Below are 24,324 nucleotides of genomic sequence, written 5' to 3' on the forward strand. Positions count from 1 at the left end.
TAGGCTTCACGCAGCAGACAGTCTTTTATTTTGCAACCATACAGTGTGGGGGAAGCAGAGTAATCAAGGGAAATACTCTCAGAAGGCAACAGTTGAGCCTAATGTTACAAACAGCCCAGCCTGTTTGAAGATGAGGGAGGAGTCCCAATTAGAGGAAAACAGACTACATTCACTAAGAGTAGATGCAAAATGCTATGAAAACCCCAGTGAACCTTTTGACTGATCCAATATGATCTCCTTGGACCTTAAAATAAACCTCCTAGTGCTCTTGTTCAGCACTACAGTATTCAAATGGTAGACTATTCTCACCCTTAAGTATCACCTATAACTGAGAACAATGATTTGTCTTAAATATTGCCTATATGCCTCAACTTTTCATTTTTATTTGGAACAAAGTCAGTGTACTGGAAAGAGCAGATTTTGAAGTTTTTAAAACCTAGATTTGAAACGGCTCTGTAAACAAGCTAGTTGAGTGACTTTTGCCCAAGTCACTTAACTTGGCTCGAGGAACACTTTTTTTTCCTTTTAAAAGCGTGCTAAAACACCTATCTCCTAATGTTGTTCTAAGGGTGAAATGAGACAAACATTTCCACTACCTGACACAGTACTTGGCATATAACAGAGGCCTGACCAGTAGAAGTGACTGCCACTTTCTAAGCTCCCCGAAAGTAACAGCATGTGTTTCCTTGAATCCTCATCATCACAACAACTAGCACAGTGCTTCACACATCACAGAAACCCAGGCAATCCCAGGGATTACCACAGGGGGCAGTTTCCAACTTTAGACACATATTTCACTACTATTACTTTTCTTGGAGGCAGTCCTAACTTCACTGGGTGTATTTTATATAGGTTTATATATGTGTTTTATTACTCATTTAATATTGTTAATAACCTTTCAACAGCTTCCAATGGTTCCTGGAATACAACGCAAACTCTTCACCATCTATTTAGTCCCAGCTTCTTTCCTCTCCCCTTACTTCAGACGTTCTAGCCACACCTGGCCTCCACCTGCTCCTCAACTACCACCTCTAAGGAATTTCAGCCTCACGGTCTATTTTCCCCTAACTAGGACAGGATGCCTCCCCCAACTTCACAGTTCAGTTCAGTGGCTCAGCCACCTCCGACTCTTTGCGACCTCATGGACTACAGCACGCCACGCCTCCCTTACAAACTCGTGGAGTTTACCCAAACTCACGTCTATTGAGTCCATGATGCCATCCAACATCTCATCCTCTGTCATCCCCTTCTCCTCCCACCTTCAATCTTTCCCAGCATCAGGGTCTTTTCCAATGAGTCAGTTCTTTGCATCAGGTGGCCAAAGTATTGGACTTTCAGCTTCAACATCAGTCCTTCCAATGAATATTCAGGACTGGCTTTCTTTGGGATGGACTGGTTGGATCTCCTTGCTGGCCAAGGGACTCTCAAGAGCCTTCTCCAACACCACAGTTCAAAAGCATCAATTCTTCGGTGCTCAGCTTTCTTTATGGTCCAACTGTCACATTCATACATGACCACTGGAAAAACCATAGCTTTGACTAGACGGAGCTTTGTTGGCAAAGTAATATGTCCGCTTTTTAATATGCTGCCTAGGTTGGTCATAACTTTCCTTCCAAGGAGTAAGCGTCTTTTAATTTCATGGCCACAGTCACCATCTGCAGTTATTTTGGAGCCCAAGAAAATAAAATCTGGGCTATTTATCACAACTGTGGCCTCCTGAGAGCCCTTCTTCCCTTGATTAGTCTGCCTCCCCCACCAGTCTGTGTTATCTTATTTCTGGACTAGTACTTTCCACGACGCTCAATCCTCTTGTTTCCAAGTGAGGACAGGGATAGTATCTGTTTTGCTGGTTGCACCCAGGGCTTATAACTGTGCCTGGCACTGAGCATGCGACTGACCCAGCTACAGCTCCTCCTACGGCCACCTCCTGGCTCCCGGCTGGAGCCCGGGTCGTGTGGGGGCTTCATCGGGACCCGCTAGCGTCTCCTCACAACCGGCCCCCTCCCCGGGTCCTAAGGACGCGCACTCCCTCTTCCCCCGGGGAGCTGGGCGGGACGGTGGGACGCCCCCGCGGTCGGGCCACAGCCACGGCCGGAATTCTGGACCCAAGAGTAAGGGATATGGACTTTGGGAACTCGTGAGGCCACAGCTGTCCCCAGCGCGCGCCTGGGTCTGTGGAACCGGCGCGCAAACCCCCCACCGGACCAACCCTTCTCGGACTCGAGTCTTTAACGCCGACTTCGCAACGGAGACGTCCGTCAAGAAGGCGACCTTCTCTCAAAGGCACTGAGAGAAAGTTTAGCTCTTCTCACCAGAAAACGACTTCAGGGAACCGACTCGGAACTCACCAGAGAACGCAGGCTGCACTGCCTCCCTCAACAGAACCTGACTGGAAACCCGAGCCGCCGCCAGGAGACAAGCGAGCGCGCGCTCAGCCCGCGCAGCCGCAGACGAACCTTCGCGCGCCCAGGGCGGGGCGCGGGACTGGGGCGGGGCCAGCTCCTCTCGCGCGCTGACGCGACGGGTCGCGGCGGAAGGGTGTGGACGCGCAGGCGCCGCGGCGGCTGGGACGGCAGGGGGCGGAGCCGCGCAGGCGCTTTGAGAGGCGGTAGCGGCGGCGGCGGTGGTGGTAGAGGTAGAGGCGGCGGCAGCTGTGAAGGGGTTCCGGAAAGATGGTGCTGATTAAAGAATTGTGAGTGGGACCGGTGGGCGTGAGCGAGGTTCCGGGGCGGCAGTGGTAGGGGATCCATTGACTGAGAAGTGGCGGAATATTCCTAAGAAGGAGCGAACCGCGGGGCCGGCCGCTCCCTGCGCGCGCCCCCTCCCGCCGGCACGCGCCCCCGGCCCGCCTGAGGCCCCTCAGCAGTGCGCTGCCCGCTTCCCCCCAACCCCCAGCGCTGTTGCTGTGGTAACAGCGCCCTCCCCACCCCCACCCCCACCCCGGGGGCGGAGGAGGCAGGGTCTCGGCCCTAGCGCGTGGCTCCGGCGGGCGCGGCCGGGAGTTTCCGCTGGGACCCGCCTTCTCCCCAGCACCCCGCCACCCTAGTCTGAGACTGGGCCCACCCGCAGCCGAAGCCCGAGGGTGCGGGGGAGACGCGGTGGGTCTCTGACTTGTCGTCCCCGGGGTGGAGCTTGCCTGTAACCCGCGGAAGGTGGGCTTGCCAGCTAAAGGCTGCCCTGGTGGTCGAGGGCTCGAGGTGGGAGGTAGGCGCCCCGAAGTTCCTGCAGGAGCTGGGAGTCGGGAAAAACCTGTCTTCGCTGGGAAGCGAAGCTCCCGAGAGAGCCATCTCTCTCTGCTCTTGAGTCTCAGTTTCCACATCTTGAAGATGGGATGACACTCTGAGCTCCATGGACTTTCCCCGGGTTTAGGTCAGGCATTAACATGTGGTCGGTCGTATGGAAGGGTTCCCAGGTGTATCAGACCGGCGAAGTGGTTTTGTTGAAAAGTTACGGCATTTCCTACCGGCAAGGACTGTGACTACTGATCGCAGGAAATCTGGTTGGCAGCGAGTGTTCCGCTGTCACAGCTGGTTCATGTCAGCCACTGTTTGGGCAACTGAGGATTTCTAGTGTGGCCCATTCTTGGGTGTTTCAAATGCTCTTTTCATTGTAAACTCTTGAAATGTTGGACTTAATTTAGCTAACTCCAGACAGCTTATTTTTAGTGTTAGTTCAGATTTCTTTTTAAAAGTCATTCCTGTCGCTTCTCTGCTTAAAAATCTTCCGGACCCCCTTATCTCACTGAGAGTGAAAGCCAACGCCTTTAGGATAGATACCCTGGGAGGTTTTAACCACTGTTTTGTTTTCTGATTTCAGTTACACCACTTCCCTTGCCCTTTCCAAGCTCACAAGGTTTCTTGCTTTTCCTACTCCAGGAAAATAAGCTCAGTTCAGGGCCTTTCTGCTTGCTCTTGCCTCTGGGTGAAGAGCTCTACCTTCATTTTACTAATTGACGCCTTTTCAGGTCTTTGGTTAAATATCACTTTCTTGGAATCTCTTTCTGAAGATCCATTTGCAACCCGCACGGTTTGGTATTTGCTTTCCGGCTTCATTGTTCTTCATAGAGCTATCACCATCTGACTTGCTTCTCTGTTACTGGATGTATTCTCTCACTGTACATAAACTATGAATTTGTCTGTTTTGCTCACTCTCGTATTCCCAATTCTTGAAGTCTCTGGCACATAGTAAACGTTCAATAAATATTTGTTAAATGAATGAAACATTCTAACTTCAGTCAGTTACAGCGATCCTGAGAAAAGACAACTTTTTAGTTAAAATTTTATTAAAATTTTTAAAAATTCTCTTCCATTTCATTTGTATAATGTAGCATGAAAGCGTTAGCTGATTTATTACTCTGAAATTTTTGTAGTGTCTGTAGTTGGCAGGTGTTAAGGCTTGTGGAGGAAATAAGAGACAATTGACTTAGCCCAAGTCACACAGCAAGTAAGTTGTGGAACTAATTGTGGGTTGCAGATCTAGTAATTTTTCTTTTATTAGAGTTACTTCCTCCTTTCTGTAATGTGAATTGTATTCAGCAGGTCCCTTTGACAGTTACGTGAGTAGTGTCAGGCTAGATCATGGAAAGCAATTCTCACTGGGAATTTGCACATTATGCTTTTTGTGAATCATTACTTTATTTATAAAAATTTTAATGTGCCAATATAACCAATGTTGAAATATGCTCAAAGTGTAATACTTTTTTCTGAAGGAATTCTCAGTTACGTTTCTTGATGTCCACTCCTCACCTATGTCTCCCCTAGATTTTATTTCCCTCCGAAAGTCGTCTTTTTTTGTCTGCCCCATGTGGCTTGTGGGATCTTAGTTTCCTAACCAGGGATTGAACCTGGGCCCTTGGCAGTGAACGCTCAGGGTCCTTACCACGGGGCTGCCAGGGAATTCCCGTTTTTCTCCTAGACTTTTTGAGGTCAGAGGCTATTTCTTATTCAAGTATTCCTGGTATCCAGCATGGCATCTAGTTTAGCGCACTGTAAGAACTCAGTGTTGTCTAATGAAAAAAATGATTCTTCCTACTCACCTGTCAGTTTTCTAAAATTGTTCTTGGTCAGGAGCAATGAATAGGTAGGTCATCCCTATGTAAGGATGTTGGTAAACTGTAATATACTTTGGCAAATGTTTGTTGTCTTTAAAAATGCCGGCTATTTTTGACATGAATTAAAAGGTTAGAAATAACTTTTCCAGGATGGGGAGTTACCTTCAAGTTGTTACTTAAGCAGTAGGTGATATTGCCATTAGCATAAAATCCTGGTTTTAAAGAACTAGTAGGTTGTGTGATTTTGGAAAAGTATTTTCATAACAGTTTTCAGAGAAGTTTGAAAATTTTCAAAGTGCTGTAAAAGTTGAATATTGCTTTTAGAATAATAATGCAAAACTAAAGCCTGTCTGTTTCTTATCTCTTTTACTTTTTCTTAAATCTTGAAGAAGTTACTTGTCATTCATTCAGAATGTCATGATCAGTCACTTTCATTTTGTGAAGTAAGTTTTCCCTACTAGTAAAATTATTCAGCAGTGATTCTTGGTTTTGTGAAACTTCAGGGAAGTCTTTAACTGTTTCCTTTCTATTCCTTCCTTCGACTTCCTCTGCAGCCCAGTGTTCTCCTGTGTGAGTGTGTGTGAAAGTGTAAGAGTGTGAGTCATGGATCCATGGACTGCAGCCCAGTGTTCTCCTGTGTGTGAGTGTGAGAGTGTCAGTCGTGGACCCGTGGACTGAGTGTGAGAGTGTCAGTCGTGGACTGTAGCCCTCCAGGCTTCTCAGAGTTCTCCTGTGTGTGTCGGTGTGAGTCATGGATCCGCGGACAGCCCTCCAGGCTCCTCAGTACATGGAGCATCCTCCTCTGGGTCTTTGTTAATCCTTGCCCTGCCTCCCAAAAGATGGCTTTTTACCCCATCCTCCTGCTTCTCATTGTCTTTAAGTACCTAAGAGGACGTGTTAGCTATAGCTATGTTGCTTAGTTTTGGGAACAACCTTCCAGAATTCTTTGTTGTTGAATAAATGTAATAGATTTCATACCATTGTATTCCAGGCCCTGAAAGTATGCTCCCAACATGTATCTTTGTCTTAATCTCCCAAAATAGGCTCCCAGCCTATATCACAGTCTTCCCCCCTGTCCACTGCACCTCTCCCCGACACGGTGAGCATGTTCGTGTGTACCCCAAGAAGACAGCTGAAATAAATGATTAGTTATTGGAAGGATTTTGTATAACAAGTTTATTCTTGATGAGAAGAAGTTAGCAACCGTTGTGACTCGGAGAACCTTCATTGTCTTTAGTCGATCATTATCAGAATGACAGTGTGATGAGTGACCCCCAGTAGTCGAGGAGGAGGGGGGAGTAACGCAAGATACCTGGTAGAGATTAAGGTGATGTGAGCACCCAAGCATCAGTGTTTGAGGAAGACTAAGGAGAGAACAACAGATTAAAAGTGCAGCTGAAGAGAAGTTGGAATGAAGAACACTATTGGGAATTTCCTGTAAAATGAAAATTGAGGTGAACCCTGTGGTATTTTTTTCCTCTCCTTAGAGTTAGAATAAGATTTTTAGTGGCATTGCTGTGGTAGTTAGATGGTAGGAGGGAACAGTCTTAAGAATGACCAGGTTGGGCGGGCAGGATGGGTGGGGTAGGGAGTTGCCCTCTTGGACCATGAGACATGTGATATTTGGGGATGACCTTGGTTTTCAGAGCTTCTTGTGGAACTAAGTATGAGAGTACTTCCCTAAAAAATCTGGAGATAAAATGCAATATCCTGATATAAAATAGTTCATCACAGAGTTCTTTTTTGGAATTCATCGCTAGAAGCATTATGTCCCTGTCCTAGTCCTCTTGTGTGTACAGGAACAGACTCTTGGACAAGGTCAAACACAGCAACCTCTCGTTGAATCTGCCCTGAAAGGGGTTGTATTTCTCAGGTTCAAAATATTTTCCATGGTAAAGTTTTTTCTCACTAAGTCTATAGGATGTTTTACATGGATTTTTTCAATAAGACTGAGCAATAATTGGGTAGTAGAGAGCAGTTTTTGGAGGCATTTATCGTGAGATTCAAGACATGAATTCTGTGAGAAAGTACCTTAAAAACAAAATGCATAGTGTATAGATGGAGAATGAAACCATATTAAAAATTTCTTGAGGGCAGCCTGACCAGACAGTCTGCAAATGATACATCGTGCACCCCGCAGTTTCCAGTGATGAGTTTCCTCTTGCTCCTTTACTCCTCACAAGAATCTCTACTACGGTGTTTTTGGGGCCCTGGTATAATGAGGGTGCTGCATGCCAGTGATTGTTGAGAGTCAGCAGTGGGTAGTTTTATTTCCCCAGTTTAGAAACTCTCATCTGTAGTCATTGCAAGGACCCTCTTCCATAGATGACATCTTGTACTATGCTGTCATTGGATTTAAAGCAAAAGGTCTTTTAATCGCGGAGATCAGTTTTAAAGCCAACCACTTCGTGTGTAACATTTGTTATCCTTTTGTCTTTTTAGCCGTGTGGTTCTGCCATGTTCGGTTCAGGAGGTAAGTCTTGCTTGCATAGTTTATTCTGGTATGCTAATCTGAGGTAATATTTTCGTTTATCTTTGCTTTGCCGTATGTGACAGTGAATACTGATGTGTTAGAGATAATTAACGGTAAATGAATATCTGTTGTTACCCTGCCTGGTTTTGGAAGAGTCTGAGCACACTGACCACCCTGTCCGGTGCAGGAATTCTGTCGGCAGCGTGTCAGAGAATGGAGGTTCCAGCTGCAACCTGGGCACTTTAGGGTTAAGTCACTGGCTGCTTGGAGAAACCACCTACTTTACTGTTGGACATTTTAAACATTTCTTGTTACTTTAAACCAAAAGCTGCTTTCCTGTAAAGTCTGCCTACTGTTTACAGTTCCTTCCATTTGAGCAGAAAGGGGAGGAAGGAAGCCTGTTCTCTCTTATCCATGGTGACCCTTCAGGGTAACTTCTGGCAGTTCTGTCTCTTCTCCGTGGCCCTTCGTCCCACCTTTTCTGCCTGCGGTCCCGAGGTTAAGCCTTCGCACACGTGCGTGTGGCCTGGTATAACAGCACCTCTGGGCCTCCTCACCGGCCCATCGCTGCTGCATGTGCTGTGCTTGGTGCTCTCAGCCGAAAGCAGTGCTCTGCATGGGAGCGCAAGAGGCCATCATCTCCCTCGAGCTGCACGCAGTACAGAAGGGCATCACCTGTTCAGAAAGCTGCGTGTCTCGTGGACTCAGCTATCAGTAGTACAGCTAGGAGTGAAGATAAGAGCAGAGACGGCTCCTGAGAAATCCAGGTCCACGGAGCAAAACCCATGAAGGCCTTGGGGTCCTCCTGCAGCGTGCTCACAGCTTGTACTCCTCGGTTATCTGGGCCTCCTGGAGCCGAGACTCAACTGGAACCACTGGATTGGAAGTGGAACAAAACAAACTGATAAACCTAAGATGTGACAGGTGACAGAAGGCAGGCAGAAGGAAAAAAAATGCAGGAACTGAAAACGAGTAGCTGTCTGGCACTGTTTCGTGTAGACTTGAACACAGCCACAAGTACCTCAGTAGGGTCTGAGGCTTCAAATGTGTTAGAACACTCAGATAAGCCAGGCACCCCATATCTTTACTTACACAATTGTTTGAACTTGAATGTGGAAATTGACATTTGTTTTTGTTTTTTTATTTTCGTTTCAGCTAGTTGGATCAACTTGTTGAAATCTTTCTGAGTCTTGTTATTGTCACCCAGAATATCTCAGCTTTTTGTTACATTCAGACTTAATATGCCTCCTGTCATTAAGTTCTTCTTAAAAGTGAGAATGAAAGCCTAGTGTCATGTGACAAGTTATCATTCCATTAATAACATATTTTTGAACACTTGTTTCTGTGTAAATTTTTGTTACTCTGTTTCTAACCAAGATCAAGTTTATGCTCAGACTTAGAGACATTTTAATCCTATTTTTAAAATATGACACTCTTGAAAAGTGTATTTTGAAGGACTTAAGGATTGTAGCATTCCTGGACTAACCCTGGTGGTCTGTCATAAAAACCAGAAGAAAGAAGACAGCCCTTTCTACAGTCTGAAATCTCTACGAAAACTGATTTTTGACGTATTTAAGAAATCTGTTTGGTTCCAGCTTCCTAAACCTTTCCAGATTTGTGTGTGTGTGTGAATTAACCATCAATATAGCATCACATTCCCATGGGCTTTTGTAGATAGGACTATTTGCTGAACTTAACAACCACCCTGATTTTTTGTTCCTCAAAATAAAATGTTAGTTTTGAATTACTAGTTTTTAGAGGTAGCCTTTCTTTGAAAATATGCTTAAAAAAAAGAGGAAAAAAAGAAAAACATTTCTTCAGGTTCTCATCATTAGAAGGAAGAAATTTAGCCAAATTTGAAGAGATTGGAGATGGTGCCATGATTGAGTTACTGAAACAAATTAGAATACAGAACTTTGCTTTTTATCATTTGTTGGAACTGTTGGAAATTCCAGATGGGCATAGAATAATGGCGTCCACTCACAGGTTTTGGTGCAAGCCAGTAAGAATTCTTATCTCCTTTAAAGTGAAAGAGAAAGCACTATCAGCAATTTCTTGCCTTTTCATGGTAATACTTGTTTATTTATACTTTAAAACCAGTTTCCTTTTACTGGAGAGCTTCACAGTTAACAACTGAGACCCTAGATACCCAGTACTGTTTCTGTTTAGGGGGACCAGAGCCAAATCAGGCGTGCACATGCATAAGCATGCGAAACAGGACCCCAGAGGTCTGCCTCAGTCCGCACTGTAGTGGCGCTTTGTATTTGCAGGCTTTTTTGGTCACTTTGTAGCCCTCCTCATTATTGAGAACAGTATTCTGATTGCTCAGCTTTCCTGTTTGGCGAAGAAGTAACAGATATATTCCTGTCATACCTTCTTTAGGATTTTGTGAAATAAAGTGAGATGTCATAGATGTGAAGATGATTTGGAAAATATGAATGTATATTTATTATTCAAAAAAAATGCATCTTGACATTGAAACAAGTGGATAGTATGTATTAAAGCACCAGAATATTTGTAACTAACAGTTTTCCTAAATAATGGAAATCTTGAAAACTGTTATAGTTTCCTGAAGCTGTATGATCATCTGGTGTTCATCTCTCCACACCTACTAATTTCTCATCTGAGTCATGTTTTCATGTGGAACATATGTGTTCACTGGTTGGGATGTGCTTTTCTGTATCTGCAGAAAGATTTTAGCACAGGAAGTTTTTGTAATTACTGCTGACTTACCGAAGTTCTGTACTCTTTGATATTTCAGTATCAGGTTGGGCAGCTTTACTCTGTGGCAGAAGCCAGTAAGAATGAGACTGGTGGTGGTGAAGGAATTGAAGTCTTAAAGAATGAACCTTATGAAAAGGATGGAGAAAAGGGACAGTATACACACAAAATTTATCACCTAAAGAGGTAAGCAGGGTGTTCACATCTGGTGCTTAGTCATTGTATTAAATAACCATGCTTTGACTATCCAGCCACGTATTAAGCATGTAACTACCTAATTGACTATTGAGTGTCATTTTCATTGTGATGATATGTTGCATTTTAATTTTTGAGAGCATTCCTCTCCTTTATTATTTTTAAATTATGAATTGATCTGTCTGCTTCTTAAATTCAAACAGAAGATGATAAGTTAAAAACCTAGTACCCACCTCATGTTATCACAAATCCATATCCCTAGAGAGAAACTAGAAACAACTTAAAATTTGTCCCTGCAGATAATTTTCTACACATATTCAAAGCAATTTTTAAGAAACATAAAAATGTCACCTGTGTCATTGCTTGCTGTCCACAGCAAACAGGATCTACACCGCACGCACGGTTCTGCACTCTGCATTAATTTTTATGCAGTGATACGTCATGAGCATCCTTCCTTATTGTTATTATTTAATGCCCTTTCCTTACTTTCAAAGCTGAGTAAAACATCTTGGTGTGGCCAGAAGCACAGTTTGCTTAACCATTCTCTAAATGATAAGTCGATTTAGGTGTTTTAGGTATTTGCCTTCTTGTCTATTGCAGGTAATATTTCTATGAAGGTGGCTGTGTGTGCATAAATCTTTATACCATAGGTTCCTATTCCTCTGGAAGAAGTTTGTTACAGTAGGATTGCTGGAAGTCCATGCTCTTTTAAAGTTTTGGTATTATTGCCAGATTGCCTTCCAAGAATTTGAGAGCATTTGTTTCCTCATAATTTTGTTTTTAATTTTCGCCAATTTGATGCACAGAAAATAGCCTCTTGTTTAAATTTGCATTTCTCTATCAGTGAAGTTAAATGTTCTTCGTATTAACTGGCCCTTTGAATTTATTGCGTGACTTGACCATTCAGATCCTTTGTTCATTGTTTTTATCTCTTAGTTTGCAGTTCTGCTAAGTTTGGCAGTTTGAACTCTGTTTTTTTGTATAAATAAATATTTTAAAATAGAAAATGCACACTAATACTTAAGTAACGGCAGATCAGTGATGGTTTTACAAGTGTCTTGTCAGTAGTCTCCAGTTTATCAAAGGAGGAGGGAATCGCTCTGCACTTGGCTCTCTTCTCTTCATATTGATTCATGGTAGGGTTTTGTAGAGCCTTTTAAGGTTGTGGATGGGTTGTGATGATTCGTATTTTTCATAATTCTCTCAGTTTAAGGCAGTTGCTTTGTTTATAATGACACATGAATATAAAGTGGGTCGTCACTTTGTAGAACCTTCAGTTTTACTTGGATGTTATCTTAGAACGCAGCATTTCTTTGCTTCTGCTGCAGGTTTGAGTGAGGGCAATAACTTTGATTAATCTATTATCCAGAGACGGTGTTGTTCATGGTTTCTTTAATTCATTAGCACCTTCAGTTAGTTCAGTTGCTCAGTTGTATCCGACTCTTTGCGACCCCATGAATCGCAGCACGCCAGGCCTCCCTCTCCATCACCAACTCCCAGAGATCACTCAAACTCAAGTCCATCGAGTCAGTGATGCCATCCAGCCATCTCATCCTCTGTTGTCCCCTTCTCCTCCTGCCCCCAATCCCTCCCAGCATCAGAATATTTTCCAGTGAGTCAGCTCTTCACATGAGGTGGCCGAAGTATTGGAGTTTCAGCTTCAGCATCAGTCCTTCCAAAGAACACCCAGGACTGATCTGCTTTAGGATAGACTGGTTGGATTTCCTTGCATTCCAAAGGACTCTCAAGAGTCTTCTCCAACACGACAGTTCAAAAGCATCAATTCTTCGGCGCTCGGCTTTCTTCACAGTCCAACTCTCACATCCACACATGACCACTGGAAAAACCATAGCCTTGACTAGACGGACCTTTGTTGGCAAAGTAATGTCTCTGCTTTTTAATATGCTGTCTAGGTTGGTCATAACTTTTCTTCCAAGGAGTAAGCATCTTTTAATTTCATGGCTGCAGTCACCGTCTACAGTGATTTTGGAGTGCAAAAATAATAAAGTCTGCCACTGTTTCCACTGTTTCCCCATCTATTTCCCGTAAAGTGATGGGACCAGATGCCGTGATCTTTGTTTTCTGAATGTTGAGCTTTAAGCCAACTTTTTCACTCTCCACTTTCATCAAGAGGCTTTTTAGTTCCTCTTCACTTTCTGCCATAAGGGTGGTGTCATCCGGCAATCTTGATTCCAGCTTGTGGTTATTCCAGCCCAGCGTTTCTCATGATGTACCCTGCATATAAGTTAAATAAGCAGGGTGACAATATACAGCCTTGATGTACTCCTTTTCCTATTTGGAACCAGTCTGTTGTTCCATGTCCAGTTCTAACTGTTGCTTCCTGACCTGCATATAGGTTTCTCAAGAGGCAGGTCAGGTGGTCTGGTATTCCCATCTCTTTCAGAATTTTCCACAGTGTATTGTGATCCACACAGTCAAAGGCTTTGGCATAGTCAATAAAGCAGAAATAGATGTTTTTCTGGAACTCTCTTACTTTTTCCATAATCCGGCAGATGTTGGCAATTTGATCTCTGGTTCCTCTGCCTTTCCTAAAACCAACTTGAATATCTGGAAGTTCACAGTTCATATATTGCTGAAGCCTGGCTTAGAGAATCTTGAACATTACTAGCGTGTGAGATGAGTACAATTGTGCAGTAGTTTGAGCATTCTTTGGCATTGTCTTTCTTTGGGATTGGAATGAAAACTGACCTTTTCCAGTCCCGTGGCCACTGCTGAGTTTTCCAAATTTGCTGGCATATTGAGTGCAGCACTTTCACAGCATCATCTTTCAGGAATTGAAAGAGCTCAACTGGAATGCCATCACCTCCACTAGCTTTGTTCGTAGTGATGCTTTCTAAGGCCCACTTGACTTCACATTCCAGGATGTCTGGCTCTAGGTGAGTGATCACACCATCGTGATTATCTTGGTTGTGAACATCTTTTTTTGTATAGTTCTTCTGTGTATTCTTGCCACCTCTTCTTAATATCTTCTGCTTCTGTTAGGTCCGTACCATTTCTGTCCTTTATCAAGCCCATCTTTGCATGAAATGTTCCGGTATCTCTGATTTTCTTGGAGAGATACCTAGTCTTTCCCATTCTGTTGTTTTCACCTTAAGTATATCTAAAAATGTGCCTTTTGAGAAAATTTAGCATTCTTTATGGTATAACCTATATAGTATTCATAGTATTGAATTTACTTAGGTTTACTCAGTTTTACTTTTCTAGCACTTGAAATTTACGCATTCACTGAATTTTACCAATGCATTAAAAAACCTCCCTTTATTATCACCAGTGAACTCTCTGGGGGCATCTGAAATAAGCCAGAAAGTTTGATACAGACCTTTGAGACAGGCCCTGGGTGGTCTGTCTGCTCCCTGCCCACCTCACCATGCTAGGCTTCTGTCCCTCTGTCCTTTCGTGGTCAGCCTTCACCTTACTGGAGGCCTCCGCCTGGCCCTTTGTTCATGCGGGTCCCTCTGCCCGCTCTGTGATCGCTGTCTCTGGATGAGGCTGGCTGCAGTTCATTGAGCCTCCCTCACCTCTCCTGAGTTCCTTTGCCTAACGTGCTCACTCGCCCATTGCCGTGTTCCTTAAGCTCATGGCACTTCAGGAACGCTGCCTCTCTCTGCCTTTTGCTGTCTGCTGACCTATTTTCCGCTTCCCTCTTCGGAAGGTGAGCTCTCGGTAGGAATTGTCCTTGTTTGTACACCGTTATTTACATGGTCCCTGGCACAGTGGACAGTTAGTAAATACTTGAGTGGATCAAGGTACGAGGTCTCTATTGTACATAAGGTGTATTTCAGTTGATTTTAAAGTGAAAGATTACTTACTCAAGAAGACGTAAACTTTCCATTGGGGAAAGTGCAGTTTGAAATGATTTGCCAAGGTATTATTTATCTCAGGAACAGGATTTTTTTTTTTTTTTAAGTTGGCTCCTGCATCAGGAGAAGCTACGTGTACCCTGTGGTCCTTTATTACGTGTTATTATAAATCACGTGAGCCCTCTGTTCTCTTCTCCCGCTCTGACCAAGGCATCTTACTGCACAGTGCACAGGTTCACAGCTGTTAGCACATCGAGGTTAGATTTGATATTGATAACACAACTGATAAAACACTTCAGTTGAATTTTAACTTGGAGTTAAATATTCTTATTTTGTATTCAGAGATGGAGTGGGGGAAGGCTGTGTACAGGCAAAGAACGTTTGTGCAACTGGACATGATTCTATGGCTAACGCTTAAACTCTGTGGTCGAGGTGTGTTTACCTTGAGGTAAACACTGTCACAAATATTGGTTTATTGTGAGAGGACATTTTGTGACTAGTTTGGAGTAGCAAGAGGATGAATGTCCTTTTTAGTTTGTTTTTGAATTTCTAGCTCTGTTTTGTTAATTTGGCTACTATTTGTCCGTTTCCTGAGACTAAGCTTCCAAAACAGAGTTTCCTGCATGTTGCTGAAGTGACTTCCTAAGTGACACTGAGGGGGAGAACAGGTATATACTTTTCTCTTGTGTATAAATGGCACCTTTGACTTGTCTTGTTAGAAATATATTGAAGTTGCCCTTGATGAAAATTATTCTTCTTTGAAATAGAATTGAAATTTTATTTTATTTATTCCATTTGTTCATTTCCCCTAAATGTAGTCAGCTCATGTTCTCATATTAAACATGAAAAGCCAGTAGATTTGAAACAAAACTAGTTCAAAGGTTTGCTCATTTTTTGGTTATAGTTGTTCAGTTGCCAAATTGTGTCCAGCTCTTTGCTACCCTGTGGACTGCAGCATGCCAGGCTCCCCTGTCCTTCACTTCTTCCGGAGTTTGCTCATCATATTCATGTCCTTTGAGTCAGTGATGCTCTCTCATGATCTCATCCTCCGGTGCCCTCTTCTTTTGCCTTCAGTCTTTCCTAGCATCAGGGTCTTTTCCAGTGAGTCAGCTCTCCACATAGGTGGCGAAAGTATTGGAGCTTCAGCAACAGTCTTTGCAATGAATATTCAGGACTGATTTCCTTTAGGATGGACTGGTTGCATCTCCTTGCTGTCCGAGGGACTCTCAGGAGTCTTCTCTAGCACCACAGTTGAAAAGCATCAGTTCTTTGGCGCTCAGCTTTCTTTATAGTCTGGCTCTCACACCTGCACATGACTACTGGAAAAACCATAGCTTTGATTATACAGACCTTTGTCTGCAAAGTGATGTCTCTGCTTTTTAATATGCATTCTAGGTTTGTGAAAGCTTTCCTTCCAAGGAGCAAGCATCTTTAATTTCATGGCTGTAGTCACTGACCGCGCTGATTTTTGGAACCCGAGAAAATAAAATCTGCCTCTGTTTTCGCTTTTCCCCCATCTATTTGCCGTGAAGTGATTGGACCAGATGCCATGATCTCAGTTTTTTGAATATTGAGTTCCAAGCCAAGTTTTTCACTGTCCACTTTCATACTCATCAAGAGGCTCTTTTAGTTCCCTCTTCACTTTCTGCCATTAAAGTGGCGTCATCTGCATATCTTGAGGTTGTTATTTCTCCTGCTGTTGCTGCTGCTGCTAAGTTGCTTCAGTCTTGTCCGACTCTGTGCGACCCCATAGACGGCAGCCCACCAGGCTCTCCCATCCCGGGGATTCTCCAGGCAAGAACACTGGAGTGAGTTGCCATTTCCTTCTCCAATGCGTGAAAGTGAAGTTGCTCAGTCATGTCCAACTCTTTGTGACCCCATTGACTGCAGCCTACCAGGCTCCTCCACCCATGGGATTTTCCAGGCAAGAATATTGGAGTGGGTTGTCATTGCCTTCTCTGGATATTTCTCCTAGCAATCTTGATTCCACCTTGGGATTCATCCAGCCTGGCATTTCACATGGTGTACTCTGTATATAGGTTAAATAAGCAAGGTGACAATACATATCCTTGACGTACTCCTTTCCCAGTTTGAACCAGTCTCTTGTTCCATGTCTGGTTCTGACTGTTGCTTCTTCACCCATATACGGGTTTCTCAGGAGACAGGTAAGGTGGTCTGATGTTCCCATCTCTTGATGAATGATCCACAATTGTTGTGATCCACACATTCAAATGCTTTAATGTAGTCAGTGAAGCAGAAGTAGATGTTTTTCTGGAATTCCCTTGCTTCTCTATGATCCAGTGAATGTTGGCAATTTGATCTTTGGTTCCTCTGCCATTTCTAAATCCAGCTTGAACATCTGGAAGTTCTTGGTTCACATACTGTTGAAACCTAGCTTGAAGGATTTTGAGCATTACCTTGCTAGCACTTGAAATGAGTGCACTTCTACAGTAGTTTGAACATTCTTGGCATTGCCCTTCTTTGAGATTGGAATGAAAACTGATCTTTTCCAGTCCTATGGCCATTGCCAAGTTTTCCAAATTTGGTGACATACTGAGTGCAGCACTTCAACAGCATCATCTTTTAGGAGTTGAAAGAGCTCAGCTGGAATTCCGTCACCTCCACTGGCTTTGTTTGTAGTAATGCTTCCTAAGGCCCACTTGACTTCACACTCTAGGATGTCTGGCTCTAGGTGAGTGACCACACCACTGTGGTTATCTGGTCATTAAGACCTTTCTGGTATGGTTCTTTTGTGTTTTCTTGCTACCTCTTTTTAATCTCTTCTGCTTCTGTTAGATCCTTACTGTTTCTGTCCTTTATTGTGCCCATCCTTGAATGAAACTAAGTCAAACATAAAATGAGTTGAAATATACATGGTAGAAAAAGCATCCTAGAATTAAAGTAATAGGCATTTGGAAGCACGATGAAGAAATACTAACATTTTTTTAGAAATTGGTCTTACGCTGACCTTCAGTAACTGATTGCCAATTTTCTTGTGTCAGCAAATTTTGAAACTTGTTGAATATTACGGTTTTTAGAATATTGGGCACTATAGAAATAGAATAATTAAGAATATATTTGTGGTACACAGCTATTTTTCTCCTGCCTTTTTCCAAGTTGACCAGGTGAACCGTTGATAATCTGTTTGTCATACCCACAGATAGCAAGTAATCTTGTAGCTTGTATTTTAAAAAATTCCCCACATGGATTACATTATACCCTGATTAGACCTCTTTAGCATTTAAAGCATTCTTGGTTCTAGTTTTTTACCAATGCAAGAAATGGTTTGGAGTACTTAGATTTTTCTTTGACTTTTAATGTGATACTACTTTGATGTATCCTGTCTTCATTTCCCTGAAATTATACCCCTTTGTATGAACTTCCCAAGATTTCAAAAGTAGCACATGCTCAGAGCCCTCCTTCAATTAATATCTTTTAAGTTTACGCCCTTGTAATCATGGGCATACTGCATATATGATAGTAATACTTAAGCTTTTCCAGTGAGTTAAAGATTTAATTTGCCACAAATAGTAACCCGTAAAAGTCTGCCTTGTCAAAGTCTTTACTTCAACCTCTAGAAAACTAGGTTTCTCTAAACCCTTCAACACTTCCCACTCCTACTTGCCCTGTCTATCCTACAGGGGGGTCCGCGGCACCCTAAGTGGGGTCCTATCCGTCCCGAAAACTCAACACTGGAGCGGAGGGGAGTGATTAGATCACTCTCGGGGGAGCTTTTGCTCCGAAGGACTTACCTTCGAATAGCCTGTTCCGGGCACCACTTGCTGGGGTCCAGCCCCGGTGGATCCAGGGTGATTCGAAGGTGGGGACGGAGTCGGCGTCTTTGGAAAAATACATATTTAATTACAGATACAGAGAGATTAGAAATGGATAGTGTAGTAGGAAGATTAGTGGAGAAAAAGAGGCTGAATAACTTGGATTATGTGGAATAGCATCCATGCTCCAGATGGGAATTTAGCCAGAAAAATGAGGGCAAGAAAGAAGCAACATGGGAGGATCAGTCTTTCCGGAAACTGATCCGATTTCTTTATTTTTGGGTTTGCTTATATACCTTTTGTTACACATAGGGATGAATACAGAATCACGCGGGAGTCAGCAGTCCTGACCTTTACCAAAATCAGGTGCTTCACATAAATGTATAAAAAAGGTACATCATCTTCTGGCCATGAGTGAGACCTGCTGACATTTTATGATCCTTTCTTTCTGATAACCAAAAAACTTATTTCTTCCAAGGGTGTTTTTTCTTAAACCAGGCACCACCCTCCAAATAAAGTTACATTCCTATAGGGTGAGGGTGTAGTGAGTTACAATCAAGAAAGGAATTTATTTAAGCCAAGGTTAACATGATTAATCTTAAAGGTTAATACTTATTTCTCCTATATGTTAGTTATATTCATTATAAGGGTAGGGAACATGGAGATTTAGCAGCAAACATCAGCCCAACAAATGAAAATCCTTTCACCAATGCTCCCCTTAAGATCCATTTAGTCTTAAAATATGATAAAGTTACATTTTTACATAGCAAGGACACAGTGATTTATAACAAAGTACAGCGATCTATTACGAAAGAGAAAATTCGTTAACTCAAAAAGTCTAGTATTGCTAACATCAAAACCTACCATATTTCCTTTTCTATAGTCCAAATATATTGATTAATATATTCCCAGGTGCCTAAGGATATGGAGGCCTGGCGGCAATCATTGACTCAACAAGAAGAAAAAGTCCTATGCTAATTAAGACTCTCAAAATACTCCAAAACTCTCTGTGCTGTTTATGGTTGAGAGGTAGTAAACAATCATGTGGCAGGAGTATGGATAATCCTGTCACACAAGCTAGTCTGTCAGCAGAGAGGTTTGACCTGGGACATCCTTGTCCCACCCAGAGCAGGGAATTTGCAGCAATTATTGACACAACAAATGAAAAACCCTTCACCAATATAATTCCTAACCAACCCATTATACTAATAATTTCTAACTCCCCAAAAGAATTTGCCTTTAGTAAGTCTAAAACATCTCGTGCCTCTCAGGTTGGGAGGCTATAAACAATCACATGTGGCCGGATGAACCTATACAGGTGCGCTAGATAACCTTCAGAGGAGTCTGTAAGCTGAAACACTCTTGTCACGCCCAAGAATTTTTATTGCCTTGGAGCTGCACGTTTACTCCTTTTCTGAGAGAAACAGTTATGGGGAGGAGCCCCCCGTAAAGTCAGAGGTGTAGGTGAGAGCATAAAACAGACTCTGGTCTTGGGGTTAGATGCTCGGGAACAGGGGGTTTCCTGAGGCTTGATCACGCCTTTGCGTATGCCAAGCCTCATTCCTCATGACCTTTGCCATGGGCGGAGTTCCTCACACTGGCTCCTGGCACCATAGCATTCTTTTTATTTGGCCATGCCATGTCGCTTGCTGGATCTTAGTTCCTTGAGCAGGGATCAAACCTAGGCCCCGGCAGTGAAAGTACCACGTCCTAAGCGCTGGACAGCCTGGGAATCCCTAAACGGCACCATCTCGTGTGCTGCAGAGGCAAGGAGATGGCTGTCCTGACTGCTGTTTGTAGTTACACAGCACTCTGGCTGGTGGAGGGCCCATTCCACCTTCCTTGCTTAGCTTCTGAAATTCAGCTTAGGAGTATTTCTGATCAACTGCTCAGTCTTACTGTGGGGCTGTTGTTCTTTCTCTTAGTTTAGGAAATTAAGTTGTACTTAAGTTTTCAGAAAGCAGCTCTGATGGAAAGAATATACATAGGGCTTCAAGTTGGAGGATGTCATTTTGACATTGTTATTTAGCTATTTAAATGCTGGTTATATGAAATAATGAATTAATGGTTAACTCATAGTGTTATCGGGGGATTAAAGTGAAGAAAGGCATGTGAAAGCACCTAGTTACGTGTCAGCTTATAATTAAAAAGCACCCAGCTAGCTCAGTGGTATAAAGAATCCGCCTGCCAATGCAGGAGACACAGGAGACATGGGTTCCATCCCTGGCTCAGAAGATCTCCTGGAGGAGGAAATTAAAACCCAACTCCGGTATTCTTGCCTGGGAAATCCATGGACAGAGGAACCTGGAGGGTTCCAGGCCACAGGGTCGCAAAGAGTCGGACACGACTGAGCGACTAAACCACAGCAGCAAGTTACCATTTAGTCAGCTCTCATGGCAGTGTGCCCGGTGCTTAACACATTACAGGTCCTATCTGATGCGATTCTCTCAGTAACTTTGCAGAGTGGGTGATGTGGACTCCATTCAGCACAGGAGGGAGTTCAGAGAGCTCCTGATACAGTATGCTCCAGGTCACACAGCCTCAGGGCGATGCTGGGATTTGAATCCGATCTGTGGAAAGCCTGCGCATGTAAAAGTTTCTGTACCATAGGCACCAGTCAGGAAAATAGTCATTTCATTGGCACTGCTGTGAAGGCTGATGAAACTAATTTTCCATGTTTGTTAAAACTAATTTTCCAGTTGTGTGCTCCGTTAGTGGTGTGTCTGTGGCTGTGCTTTGCCCACTTACCTCATCATGTGTTAGTTACATAGTTAACCTGTCTGATCTGACCAGACTTGAGGCAACAGTTGACATTTATTTTCCAGGTCAACACAATTCTATACTTAGGTATGTTTGCCTATCTTCCTCTCTACACGGACCCTTCATATTATCATTTTTGTTGAAGTTTATTCTGTAAAATGTGTTAAAAGGCTTTTATTCCAAGTCATTACCTTATTCTGGAGACTCTTTACTGTGTTAAGAAAGTGTGGTGTGGTCTTAATGCCAGAGACAACTTCCGTGTCACACACAGGTTGAACAGCTTCAGGTAACTCTTAGATCTCGTGTCACGGGAGTAGGTCAAAAGCCATCAGAAAGAATTACTTCTGTTTAAAAACACAATCTTCTATGTGGTTAAACACGATCATTTTGTTGTCTCTACATTAATTTTATACTTGAGTACTCTCTGAAGCAGTCTGATGGAAGCCAACAAAGAGGCAGTGGTGCTGTTGAGAATATATCCAGTGTTTCTCTCCTCCCAGCAAAGTCCCCGCGTTCGTGAGGATGATCGCTCCCGAGGGCTCCTTGGTGTTTCACGAGAAAGCCTGGAACGCATACCCCTACTGTAGAACAAGTAAGTCTGGTTCCCAGAAACCGTCTCGCCCCTTTGCCCTGCACTCCCGGGGTCCACACCTTAGAGAAGGGTGACACCAGGTGGGGCCTTCTGTGGGGGTCGCTGCATGAGCTGTGGCAGAAAAGCAGCTACAGGGGTCCCTCCCCCAAGCCTTGGTGAGGGACACAGTTCCTTCCCAGATGACAGGCACCCTGAGATCTTTGTTGACCAAGCAGGCTCCACAGGCAGTGGATAAAAGGAATACAGAAATCTTAAAGGTTACCCTCATGCGCAAGCATCGTTTGATGTAGTTTCAACAATAGTTTGCTTCCATTGCCACATGGTGGAACCGTTCCCTGTTGTTTGTTCCGTGAGCCTTATAAATGGTGTTTTGCTCTTGTGACATTATTCCTTTTACCATTGGTTTAAAATTACTTAAAATGATTAGGTTGCGATGCCACAGTCTTAACATATCCCGTATTGTCGTTTGTTTATGCCTTCCCTGGTGGCTCAGACGGTAAAGCGTCTGCCAGCAATGCGGGAGACCCACATTCGATTCCTGGGTCGGGAAGATCCCCTGGAGAAGGAAATGGCAATCCACTCCAGCGCTCTTGCCTGGAGAATCCCATGGACAGAGGAGCCTGATAGGCTACAGTCCATGGGGTCGCAAAGAGTCGGACACGACTGAGTATTCCTTTTACCATTGTTTTAAAATTACTTAAAATGATCAGATTGCAACGCCACAGTCTTAACATATCCCCTATTGTCGTTTGTTCAGCAGTTGGGTTTGCACATCTAAACCAAATGTTCTGTGTCGGCAGGCAGTTTAATCTTTGTGCCGTTAAATACTGTGGCAGACTGTTTTGGCTCCAATTAATGTTGTGAAACTTTTTCCTCCTCTGTTGCCTGCCTGTCCCGGTGTGCCTCAGTTGTAACGGTGAGTGAAACTGTTTCTGCCTCACAGTCTCCATCTTTAACTTCGCCCTGTGTAGTGATTGCTTTCGACTATCCGTTGCTCTGTTTTGCTAAAACTCCCCACTGCTGCATGGCCCTCCTCTGTTCTCCGGGCACCAGCTCACCCTCCACCATGTACTCCACTATTAAGGGGCTCTTTGCAGCCTTACCTCAACATCTCTGGACTTCATTTTGCTTCTGCTACTTGCTTTGAATGTCACATCTGCTCAGCACACCTCGCAGCTTCTTCAGTGTTAGCCCTGTGCGCTGCATGTCAAGCAGGGTTATGTACGTTATTTAAATGCATGCAGCGAGCAGTTGGCCTGAAAGTCTGTGAAAGTCGGCAGCTAATGATTCTTTGTCCCCTGAGGACCAGTCTTCTCGTAGAGTCAGAGCGTGGACGCTTGTGCCTGGGGAACGCTCCTGCAGACACAAGCCCGGGAACCGGCGAGAGGTCACTGTCTTTTGCTGTTGTGTTTTCTGCAGAACGAATATATGAAAGATGATTTCTTCATTAAAATTGAAACATGGCACAAACCAGACTTGGGAACGTTAGAAAATGTAAGTTTTTGACTCTGGGCTTTCAGTGTAGAAGGCCTCCGAAATGGGGGTGCCGTAGTCATTGTGTCACCGCCAGCGTGACACCAACGGCTTTAGATGAGCGCCTGGCCATGCTGGCGTGTGTCAGACTGCTGCGGTGAGGCAGGCTTGCCGCCAGAAACCAGTGGGCCTTCCCTGTCAGTTCCCTTGCCTTGGTGTGTGAGTGGACTTGGTGAGGCCGCTGTTTTTATCAGCAACTCTCTTTATCTGGGATTGGGAGAGGGTAGGTAAACAAAACTCACAGAAATCCTTAAGCCAGTTTCAGCTGTTAAATTAAAAAAAAAAAATTTTTTTTTTCATCTCTGTATTTGTCAGAGCTCCTGTGCATAGCAAAATTGATTGCTTTAATTTTCACCTCCATTCCATTTGGCCTGAATTATTGGTTGATTTCAGAGAAGTGCCCAAAAGGCAGGAAGAAAGAAGATACTTTGAATAATTTACAAAAATGCTGAAAAGCTCCTGACTTTTACAAATTGGTACACTTTTATCCCTCAAGTGAATTACCAGAAAGTCGGTTACGACTTGATGTAGCTTCTAACTTTCTGTAAGGTTTAGCAGGGAGCTTGGGAGGGCGTCTGTGTCTGCTGTAGGTTGATGCCCTGGCCCAGGGGTTCCCAGGCTCTTGGTCCCTGGACCAATAAGCAGTGGCATCCAGGAACTTGTTGGAAGTGCCGATGCTCAGGCCTCACTCCGTGTGCACTGAATCAGAGTCTCTGGGGGCGGGGCCCTACAGTCTGTTTCCTGGTGGGCATTCCAGTTTGAGAATGACTGTCGCAAGCTTTTGATATACTGTTACAGGAAAGTAAGTTTATGGGTAATGGTGGTAGAGTATGTTTTTCCTCTGCTTTTCTGGTACTGGTGCCAATCAAAGGAACTTTTGAACTATAATTTAGAGTATTTAACTTGAGTTTTTCTTCAAGATGATCACTCACTTGACTTGACTTTTTTTTTTTTCCACAGTAAACTAAAATTTAGAGTCTGAATGAGGTATTTTGGTATGCTTTAGTCTAATGATTTAATTTGCCATCTTTAGCGTTCAAATGGGCCTGTCTTTGGCAATTTTTAAACAGCTCTTTATGGGTTCATTGATGGAATTTCAGAAGTAAATGATTGAATGACATGAGGTATAGAGGAATTGACATCCTACTGAAGCAGAATACCTTTAGGGTGAATCAAGTTCAGGAGAGGTTTTAGAGCTTACAGTGCAGCTTCTTAAAATCTAATTACAATGTCACCTTCTGTTTGTCTAGGACTTAGAGGTTTCAAGGACTTTGTCATGTATCAATTGGGTTAAACATAGGTGAGGTTTATTTTTTGTATTAGTCATCTCTAAGAGTTACCAGAAAATAATGATGAGCGATTTCTGTGAATGTGGCAGCATTCTCTTCCCTCCCTCCAGCCTTCAG

The 24,324-nt window shown here is 43.5% G+C and overlaps 1 protein-coding gene across 2 annotated transcripts in view; it reads left to right on the top strand.

The window, feature by feature from the left end:
- PITPNB (phosphatidylinositol transfer protein beta) overlaps positions 2,579-24,324 on the top strand; it is a 63,445-nt gene continuing 41,699 nt past the window's right edge. For both annotated transcript variants that reach the window (XM_018061054.1, XM_018061053.1), the window contains exons 1-6: positions 2,579-2,692; positions 7,493-7,523; positions 10,285-10,430; positions 21,294-21,385; positions 22,294-22,301; positions 22,805-22,879. In XM_018061054.1, the coding sequence (XP_017916543.1) occupies positions 2,673-2,692; positions 7,493-7,523; positions 10,285-10,430; positions 21,294-21,385; positions 22,294-22,301; positions 22,805-22,879 (372 nt within the window). In that variant the 5' untranslated portion in view covers positions 2,579-2,672. The remainder of the gene's footprint in view (positions 2,693-7,492; positions 7,524-10,284; positions 10,431-21,293; positions 21,386-22,293; positions 22,302-22,804; positions 22,880-24,324) is intronic.

This window comes from Capra hircus, chromosome 17 (genome assembly GCF_001704415.2).
Source record: "Capra hircus breed San Clemente chromosome 17, ASM170441v1, whole genome shotgun sequence".
NCBI classification, from domain to species: domain Eukaryota; kingdom Metazoa; phylum Chordata; class Mammalia; order Artiodactyla; family Bovidae; genus Capra; species Capra hircus.